General features: G+C 30.4%; 1 protein-coding gene across 1 annotated transcript; it reads left to right on the top strand.

Moving 5' to 3' along the window:
* The first annotated feature begins 4,133 nt into the window (after window positions 1-4,133).
* On the top strand, window positions 4,134-5,171 carry LOC131619516 (uncharacterized). The gene is made up of 2 exons (XM_058890604.1): window positions 4,134-4,479; window positions 4,717-5,171. Exons 1-2 carry the CDS (start codon window positions 4,134-4,136, stop codon window positions 5,169-5,171), a joined length of 801 nt encoding a protein of 266 aa, XP_058746587.1.
* The last annotated feature ends 6,104 nt before the right edge of the window (window positions 5,172-11,275 follow it).

Here is an 11,275-nt window from a genome sequence, read left to right on the forward strand (position 1 = left end):
TTTGGAAGTCTTCGATCGGTCAAAATAAAACTATCTAAATAGATGCCCTATTAACTTGTTTATTTGATGTTTTAATATCGACATATCAAACAGACCTGTTATGGAACAATTACATGAAATTGCACATAAAAAATGTCATAAACAAAGATATCATGTATTCTACTAACATAAGCTTGACGTTAATGAAATTAACCTAGACATGAACTATATATATTTCACAGTATAGTCAAGTTTTTTTCACAGTATAGGGAAGTATTTATCACAGTATAGTCAAGTATATTTCACAGTAAAGGGAAGGATCTTTTCAAGAAAGAAAAATACAATGATTTAATTAGTGGATGATGAAACTTTCACATGACTAAGGCCATAGTATAGGAATGCTTGCAATGAGTGTTAGGAAACAAAATTGAACATTAAGGATTGAAGACACCTTCTAGTTGAGGCCAGAAGCAGATTATAATATCTAGAAACAAATGTTTCCTTTTACTAAACTATGAAAGTTGCACAAAACACGAACAAGAAGAATATGGAAATGGTATGATGAAAGTTGCACAAAATAAATTTTAAAGCGTTTATTTACCCGAATGATTCGAACACGTAAACTTCGAGTATATACAAAAATCAACAACCATGGTTCTAAGACACGACATTAACGTCCAGATGAGTCCCGTCATGGAAGCTACAATATGTACGTGTGGGCGCACATGCATATATATGCAATCTACCACGGTCCCAAACACATACTAACTGTATAATATAGATTTCAATTTTATAGGTGACAGTTGTTTTAGATTGCCTTAAGTGGAATCAAACACATACCCGACGATGTGTATGTAACAACTTATTTGCAACTTATATGCCTGTGTTTGGTTCTGCGGTACAAAAAATTAATTTTGAGTGAATTAATTATGTAAAATTGATTCTGGATAAAAGTGAATTAAAGGTAAAGTGATTTATGTTTAGAGAAATTTTTGCTATAGAGTTGAACCATAAATTTTAGTGTAAAAATTACGTTTAAAAATCACGTTTAATTTGATCGAAAGTTACAAATCCTAGCTTCAAGTAGAATCAATTCTGGAAAGCATAATCAATTCTGCTCGAGATCAACCAAACACGTCAAAATCAATTCTAAATACTTTAAACGTGAAACCAAACTTAGACTATATAAGTGTTTATCATGATAAGTGCTTATCTATAAGCCATTTTTATAGCAAAATTATAAATTAACTTTAAGCTATTTATATGAGCTCTTCCAAAGTCATTCTAATTGAACAAATCAGTCAAGTTTAAGAAACACCAAATAATAAAAAAATTAACGACAAAGCAAAGTTTACAATTTGAGAATTTGAACTATTACTATAGTAATTCATACAATTCAAGTACATAAACAATTTCTTCACAACAACAAAAATACGATGTGAACTTAACGTAATAATGTACGCTATTCGAGAGCCTTTACGACTTCACTTGTTTTATTTGCACCGAGTCTATGATATAATATTGGGTTGGAAGTAAAATATATCCCATTTGCATTATTTGATTTGGTTTCCTTGCACTTACTTAGTGCATAAATATATTTCTCTTTCTATATATATGAGGAGGGATCAAATTACACCCGAAGAGTTACACCACGAGTTACACTCGTTCAATAACCACATCTCGAATTAATATTTTTTAAATTCAACCGTTGGATTGAAATATAATATCATATAGATCATACCTATAAAGTTTGAGTTTAATCTATAATGATTTACTATATCATCAAGATATCCAAAGATTAACGTCAAAATGAACTTTCATATAACGTTAATTTTGATGTAATTCAATGACATAGTAAATCATTATAGATTAAGCTCAAACTTTATAGGTATGATCTATATGATATTATGTTTCAATCCAACGGTTAAATTTAAAAAATATTAATTCGAGATGTAGTTATTGAACGAGTGTAACTCGTGGTGTAACTCTTCGGGTGTAATTTGATCCCTCCTCCTATATATATATATATATATATATATATATATATATATATATATATATATATATATATATATATATATATATATATATATATATATATATATATATATATATATATATATATATATATATATATATATATATATATATATATATATATATATATATATATATATATATATATATATATATATATATATATATATATATATATATATATATATATATATATATATAAGTCATTTGATTTTTATAGGAGAATAGAAAAGTTAGTTTTGTAGCACTATCATTTAACAAACAATGACAATATCATTTCACTATCTACCATTTTTCTTACCTTTCACTTTTTCTTTCTTTTTCTTTCTTTTGTGTCTCTTTTTATTGAATTTACTAACTAAAAAGTATAAACACTTTCAACAAAGTTAATTGCACTCATTAAGTCTATGGAAAATCAATCCAACAACTATAAGGTGAAGATCAATTATCTCCACTTTTCGGGGCATGCATTTATTTTTAAATAATAATACATTTGAGACATTTCCTTTCTCCCATTTTCCACAATTAATATGATTGGTGGAATGATCCTTGGTGACTTTCTTAAAGAAATTTGTGGAATCTAAATCTTGGTTGGGTGAAGCTGCTTCCAAAGATTGGGGTGAAAGCTTTTTCATTTGAAGAAATTTGAATAACAACGTAACAATTTCATATGTAAAAGTTGTAAAACCATGGGTATAAGTCGTAAAACCTACACTTGCAGACGATTTGTTCTGTGTACTTTGATTAACCTACATTCATAGAACTTTGCTATTTTGATAGCTCATAGCTAAAGCATTTTGTGGAGATTTTTACCTCTTATCCCACAATTAAACTTCACACCATCTGAACTATAATAGTGTTCATGGTTTTAAATTGCGGTTGCGGATGCGGTTGCGGTTGCGGATGTTGCGATTGCGATTATTGCGTTTGTGGCGATGCACATTGCGGCCGTTGAGGCGTGAATTTTTAAAAGGAAGTGTTTGAAATATTATATTGAAAAACACTTAATGTTGTGTTTTTTCATTATATAAGAAGTAAATTGAGTTTTAAAAGTCTAATATATTGATTTTTGATGAAAATACTTAAAAAAACATATTTAAAATTGTCTGATGGGTTCCTAATACATCTGGAGGAAAGATTTTAAAATCACACCGCAATTGCGGTCCGATGCGGTTGCGGAGGCAACCACATCCGCAATATTGCGGATGCAATTGCGGTTGCAGACAGCAATTTAAAACCATGGTAGTGTTTTTATATTAATATTCTCTGTGAATTTTACGCTTTTAAAAAACAATTGTAAGTTTTCCGGACTTTTGGAAAATTTCTAAGATTTTATTAGATTTTAGGGTGTTTATGAATGAGTGCTTAATAGATTTTTTGAAAATTAAGAGTAAAAAGCATACTTTTACACCAGTTTTAAAAAAGAGAAATGTTATTTGTACACTAAAAGTGACATTTACATCGTAACATTATACGGTTTTGCTTTTGATAAATATGTAATTATTAATTTTCCTATACTTTGACACAACAATACATATATCTATGCTATATTTGATTCCGTGTAAGTGAATGGTTTATGTTTTTTGGTGTACAAATAGCAAGCCTCTTTAAAATAACAGGTGAGAAATCATAATTTTTTTCACAAATTTACGATTTTACACCAGATTTTTTTTTAATAAAACTAAAATAAATTTAACTTTAACTCCTGACTTTTCAAAAAATTATGTATAAAATTATAGATATCTAGGAAAAATACAATTTTCTATCAGTCTTTTCAAATATTCTTAAAAAACAAAAAAAATATACCAGTTTTTTTCCTATTGAATATGAATTACCAAAATTTTCAAAAATCTAAAAAAATATTTGTCAAAAAACAGTGAAAAATATTTGAATGTATTTTCAGATTTTTTGAATTTTCATAATAAATTTTTTAACCAAATATTATTTTGAGATGTTGTAAATAATGAGAAGGACATCTTGGTTAATACGAAAAATTGAAGCTGTCAGATTTAAGTGTAGGAGTAGTAGGTAAAAATCTCTAGTTTATAGTTTTTAGACAAAATCTCAAACTTATATCCACGGTTATTGACACTTACCCACACATTTGTCTGTCTTCCATGATCAAAGTGGCTTGGCCTAATGAAGCACCCCGTGTTACAATTGAACGATTGGATGAGCCAACATATTATGAGTCGGCATACAGTTATGCAACTGATGCGGTCAGTGATGAGAAGCCCTGGTTCTATGGTGTTAAGAGGCACCTTAAAGGTCAAGAATATCCTAAGGATGTGTCTGTGTCAGACAAGAAGACTTTGAGAAAGTTGGCAGCAAAGTTCTTTCTCAATGGTGGGGTTTCGTACAAGAGAAATTATAATTCGGTGTTGCTCAGATGCGTGGATAGACACGAAGCAGCAAAGATCATAGAAGAAACACATGAAGGTGCATTCGAAACACATTCTCGTGGTAATATTATGGCAAAGAAAGTTCTAAGAGCAGCCTATTATTGGTCCACCAAGAATTCAGATTGTTGTGATTATGCCAGAACTTGTCACAAATGTCAAGTATATGCTGACAAAATGAATGTACCCCCTACTCCATTGCATGTCATGTCTTCTCCTTGGCCTTTTACAATGTGGGGCGTTGATATGATTGGGAGAATTTAACCAACTGCTTTCAATGGTCATCGATTCATTCTGGTAGCTATTAATTACTTCACCAAATGGGTAAAAGCTGCATCATATGCAAACGTTACCAAGCAAGTAGTCGCACGTTTCATCAAGAGAGACATCATATGCCGAAATGGGGTTCCTGAGAGGATTACCACTGATAATGGATCCAATTTGAACAACAAAATGATGAAGGAGTTGTGCGAAAGTTTCAAGATCATGCATTATTATTCTTCTCCTTACAGACAAAAAATGATTAGTGTTGTTAAGGCTGTTAACAAGAATAACAAGAAGATTGTGCAGAAAATGGTTATAACCTATAAGGATTGGCATGAGATGTTGCATTTTGCTTTGCATGGGTATCGTACTTCAGTGTGCACATCGACTGGGGAAAATTTGTTCTCTCTTGTGTACAGTATGGAAGCCGTATTGCTAGTGGAAGTGGAGATTCCGTCTTTAAGGATTATTCAGGGCGTGAAACTCGAATAAGCGGAAAGGGTTCAAACGAGGCGGGATCAGTTGAATCTCATCCAGGAAAATAGGTAGGCGGCTATTTGTCATGGCTAGATATATCAAAAGAGGATGAAGGCTTCCTTCGATTGCAGGGTTCAACCTCATATCTTTGAAGTTGGCAATCTCGTGTTGAAGAGAATCATGCCTCCGAATAGCACAGATCCTAGGGAAAATGGGCTCATAATTATGAAGGACCATAGGTTGTCAAAAAGTTTTTCTCTAGTGGAGCCTTGTTACTCACAACTATGGACGGTGAATATTTCCCACTTACCGTGAACACATACGCAGTTAAAAAACACTTCATTTAAAAAGAGACTCGCTAAGTCGACGGCTTAGGAAAAAATGGGCGTCCTTACGAATCACAAAAAGAAAAAGGTTCGGGCAAAAATTAGGGATAAAAAAGAAGAGAATAGAAAAGAACTAAATAAACCCGCTAAGTTGAAAACCTGAAAAGGAAGCATAGGCAAAAAGGGGTATCTCGGTGGATTGAAAACTCGAAAGGGAGATCCAGACAAAAGTTAGGGATTTGAATAACGAAAGGCCGCGTCTTGCGGGGGATTTGTTTATTTTTATCGGCTGAGAATTCCAAAGGGAATGGATCAGGCCAATCCCTTTATTCAGAAAGTAAGAGTATTGGGATTTGTCAACGGTGTTTGAGTTATAGCATACTCGAGGTTGATGGAAATCTGGGGTCGTGTTGCCATCTTTCTTTTTTTCCTTTTCTTTGCGCGATCATGGTGTGTGGTCGAAAATAAGTGTGGGTTGATTATTTTTATTGTAAAAAGGTTTTCGATGTGGCGGGGCGGAAAAATAAATGTTTGATGTTTTGAGTTTTATTTTAAGGTGAAAGACGAGTACTTGATCGGCGAGCTATATGACTCGTATCCTAATACTCGGGAATCCACAAGGATATGTGCCGAAGAGATCCTTTTTCAACCATTTTATTTTAAAAATGAGATGAATATAGTCACAATTCCCTAACAAAATAAAAATATACGAACGGTAAGCTATATGGCTCGTATCTAAATACTCCAGATTCTGCAAGAATATACGTCTAAGGGATCCCCTTTTGTCTGTGTTTATTGTGAAAAAAGTTGTATTTAACTAAAATAGAATGAAACAAATATTTTTATATTTATATATATTTTTATTGTTTTTTGTATTTTTGATATATAATTAAGGAGAAATAACTAACTATATGAGTGCTAAAGTAAGGGACATACATCAAATATATCTATCATATAAGAAAATCATATGTTCTATCAAATACTATTTTGCCCTTTTTTTCAATATGTCATCCACGTGTATGCTCTTAGCTTTCAGCATTCATGTTTCTTTCTTATTCTTCCCTTTTAGTTATACTTATACTATTCTTCTACTATTGCCATATTTTATTATTAATAGATGAACTAAAATATATTTTATTCACCTGTTTTCACATCATCTCTGTTGGAGCGGACTGCACAACATCCTTTACTTCAAAATTTGGTTTTCCTTCTTTCAATACAAATCTTATCTTTTCCTAGATTTCCTTCTCTCTTCAATTTCTTTTTCCTAAGCTAAATCAATTTTCTTCTCTTTTGGCTCAGCTCTCATTTTCCTACCTCTAAAATCTTCATATACTTTTCCTTCTCTATTTCTCAATCACTCACAACTTCCAATATTCAATTCTTCTTCCCTCTTCATCTTCTTCTGCTTCTTTATTCCTTTTTTTCTTCGTTATTCCTCTTTTTTAGATTAAATTTGTTATATTATGTTACTTTCATAGTCATGCTTCAACTTTAAGAGAATGATATGTTTAATCTTATGATTATCCATGTACTCCTGCAACACGGTTATCGAAACACAATTATGTAATACCTGGTTCTTTTATCAACGTATCAAAGCTATCACTAAATTATATTCTAAAACAATATAAAATCAACCTCCAATAACATATACTAGTACTTCATAAATGTCAAAATATAATATATTATTGATAATCCATTATACTAATACGTTTGTTCATTAAAATAAAATACAACATCACTTCACATTTTTTGTGTTTCCATATTTTTTTAATTTATGTAATATTTATTCTTTTACTCATATTACTACTAAAGAAATTATTTGTTTCCTAACATAACTTTTTCATTTTATATATCATTGCATATTAATTCAATATTAAATTCTTTTATTATTATATTTTACAATTACTTCACACATTTCTAATTTTTTTATATTACATTACTAATAAATTTTTTTTTTATCATAATGAAACACTTAGTACGGCATAATAGTACATTTTGTGGGTCTCAAAATATTAAAAATATTTACTACTTCAGAGTAGATACACTTTGTAGAGTAGGTACACTTTGTGTGTCTCAAAATATTAAAGAAATATGATATGTTCAAAAAATTTGTCCACCCCTATTTTTATGGATTTAATTTATTTAAAATTGCAAGTCATGTAGCAAGAACAAATGAGTTTAATTGATTTAATCTTGCAAGTGTTATAATAATACAATGAAGGGCAAGTTTAATTGATTTTTATTAGTATTATTATTTATAAATATTTTAGAACAACTATAGAAAAGTCAGCATTCATGGATCATGAAAACAATCCTTAAGCAGAGAGAGCTAATTACATAGATCCAAAAATTTATATTTTTGGAAAATATTACTTTTTATGATCATTTTTGTTTGTGTTATTGATGGGTCTATAAAATTGACATAATGGATATCACCCTTCTTTTATGATAAATTATGATAAATTGAAATTAATTGAAATCGTGTAATGAATATATAATATAAGCTCTGACTTGAACCCATTACTTAAGTCAGATTACATGAAAAATGTAATTGGTTAAGTACCTTATTGGTAGCTTATAGGCCTAATTACGAATTATATTTCACAGTATAGGAAAGGATAAGTTTGGCTCCTTTGTAACTACGTGAATAACATCACGGATCTTTCAAGAAATTTGCCATATCTGAGGAATTATTGCAATAAGTCTTAGGAAACACAATTTAACATTAAGGATTAAGGATTGGAGATAACATATAGTTAAGCCTTTACGACTTCACTTGTTATGTTTGCACTGAGGCTATGATATAATATTAGGTTTTTTTGCTATGACTCTGCTAACTAAACTTTCCAAGTTGGAATTAAAATATATCCCATTTGCATTATTTGATTTGGTTTCCTTTCACTTACTTAGTGCATAAATATATTTCTCTATATATTAGTCATTTGATTCTTATAGGAGAATAGAAAAGTTTGTTTAATAGCACTATCATTTTATCTTTCAAGAAACAATGAGAATATCATTTCACTTTTTCTTTCTTCTATGTTTCTTTTTATTGACTTGACTAACTAAAAAGTACATACACTTCCAACAAAGTTAATTGCACTCATTCAAAACTATGGAAAATCAATCTATCATCGATCAAATTAAGATCAATTATCTTTATTTTTAAATAATACTCCCTCCGTCTCATAATAAATGTTTTATTTGAGCTTTGTACGGTTCATAAAAAATGATTAGATGTGTTGATTTTAATGATAAAATTAATATCATTTACTAAAGTACCCTTATTTATTATAGGTAGTGGAGTTGTTGAAAAACGTAAAAGTTAATATATATATATATATATATATATATATATATATATATATATATATATATATATATATATATATGGGTATAGTAATAGAAAAAATAATAAATGTTGCATTGATATTCTAAAGAGATATTTAATTTGAAACATAGAAAAAATATAAATGAGACACTTATTATGAGACGGAGGGAGTAATACATTGGAACCATTTCCTTTCTCCCATTTTCCACAATGAGTGGTTGGTAGAATGATATTGGGTGACTTTCTTTCTTTGAGAAATTGATGGATTCGTGAAATGATCATGAAAAATTTGTGTAACTGGAATCTTTATGGTGTGGTGAAAATTGTGTGAAATTAAATCGTGGTGGGGTAACGCCGCTTCCCGTTTTGAGTGAAAGCTATCACATTCAGAGAAATTTGACTAGCAACTGTCTAGTTTTGTAGGTAAAAGTTGTAAAATTGTGGATATAAGTTGTAAAACCTACACCGACGGACATTTTGTTCTGTATACTTTGATAAATCTATATCCACTGAAGTTTGTTGTTTCAATAGCTTATAACTACGACACTTTGTGGAGATTTTTACTTGTCATTCCCATATGTAATCTTGACACCCCCTTTAGAAGTGTTTTTACCTTAATAATGTGATTGCAAGCTTCTCCAAATGTTATTTGTTTTGATGAAGACAACATGTGTGCACTCATAAATATCAAGAAATGATGCATCAAAGATTGTACTACTCAAATTATTAAAGTCAAAGAAGATTGTCAACATACAAGATCACTTGAAGACTTTATGAAGCTCATCTTTCAAATAGGTACAAACATGTTCTTATAAGAATAAATTTAGTGCTCAAAATCATCCTCAAATCATGTGCATTTTGGCTTATTGAAAATTATGTTTTTCTAACTTTTTTAGTCTGGAAATCGCTTTCCTATAAGTGGAAATCGATTTCCTATAAGTGGAAATCGATTTCCTATGCGTGCTCAGTCAAGTCAGCTTCTGGAAAATTGTTTTTTGCTTGTGGAAATCGATTTCCTGTGGTGGTAAATCGATTTCCAGTATTAGTTTTTGAATTTTTAAGGCACAACGTTTCAGGGAAATCAATTTCCCATAATGGTAAATCGATTTCCATCGTTCCAGAATCAAAAAACAGTATGTGTTAATATTTGAACGTGAGTCCTTTTTGTTCCATCAACCTTTGCACCTTTTCATTTATTCATACATTTTCCTAGGGGTGTTAAGACACTATATATATCCTATATTTTCAGAATTCAAATCACCTCTTCCTATTGCAATTTAACATCATTATATATCATAAAATTTTCATTCAAGTGTTGTGATTACCGAACTTTCAAAAAGAATTTTCTGCATTGTCTCATAAACCATAACCAGAAAATTCATATCATATTCATCAACATTTGAGAACTTGTTATTCTTATAAATTGCATGATTGGTAGAGAAGATCAATCCAAGATTGATATATTATTCATCTTTCATCATTAACTCTTGTATCATTCAAAAAGATTATTCTTCCTTACTATCCAGGATTGTTGGAAGTAAGTGTTGTGTTTGAAGAGGATTGTTCTTCATTCACATTAGTGTTGTTTGATCTTAAAGGTGTTAAGAGCCTTTGATCACCCTATAGGTTAGATAGTAAAGCATAGGCTTGTACAATAATTCTAACTATAGTGAAATCTCTTTCGTGTTGGAAAGGGGACTGGAGTACTCTCGGATTGTGAGGGGAACCAGTATATATCCTTGCGTTCTTTACTCTTCCGCATTTTATTGCTTTCATCAATAATACCAAGAAAAGAAAAGAACCATTCAAAAAACCTTCACACATTTCAACCAAAAATTGTTAGAAGTATTCTCATAAAATCGATAAATTTTTTGAAGACCTAATTCACCCCCCCCTCCCCCCCCCCCCCCCCCCCCCCCCCCCTCTTAGGCACTCTTAAACTTACAAATAACCTTTTGTGAGTTTTATGTTTTTAAAAAACTTGCGTGCATTTCAGATTTTTGGAAATTTTCCGAGGTTAATTTTATCAAATTTTTAGTGAAGGTAATTTAACTCCTTGACAAGCTTAGAGAATTCCTTGACAAGTTGCATGTTAATAGAATCAAATATGATATAATGTCAAATGTGTTATGTTTGATGTTTAATGAAGCTAAACATGCTTATATACACATAGGTGTTCACAAAAAATAAAGAAAAAAGAATACATGAAAATTTAATGTGATGAGGTCATTATAAGTGTATAAATTGATAAGTCAGCATGATTATTAAGAATTATTTTGCAAATGAATATTCATAATACATATATATCATACACAAAGCATGTCATGTACCTAAAATAAATAAACAAGTAAAAGAAAGAAATGACTTACTAACAAAGTGAAAATTGAAGCGATACTACTTCACCATGCATATGACGGAGCATGCACTAGTGTTCCAAAAGGGACTTTTGTGCTACAAAA

The sequence above is a fragment of the Vicia villosa genome, linkage group LG7, assembly GCF_029867415.1.
Source record: "Vicia villosa cultivar HV-30 ecotype Madison, WI linkage group LG7, Vvil1.0, whole genome shotgun sequence".
In the NCBI taxonomy this organism is placed as follows: Eukaryota; Viridiplantae; Streptophyta; class Magnoliopsida; order Fabales; family Fabaceae; genus Vicia; species Vicia villosa.

Excerpts from the sequence above, each read along its gene's own strand:
- LOC131619516 (XM_058890604.1), top strand. The coding sequence starts at position 4,134 with ATGATCAAAGTGGCTTGGCCTAATGAAGCACCCCGTGTTACAATTGAA. Across the intron at positions 4,480-4,716 it reads ATTCGAAACACATTCTCGTG|CTATTAATTACTTCACCAAA; the intron begins GTAATATTATGG and ends TCATTCTGGTAG.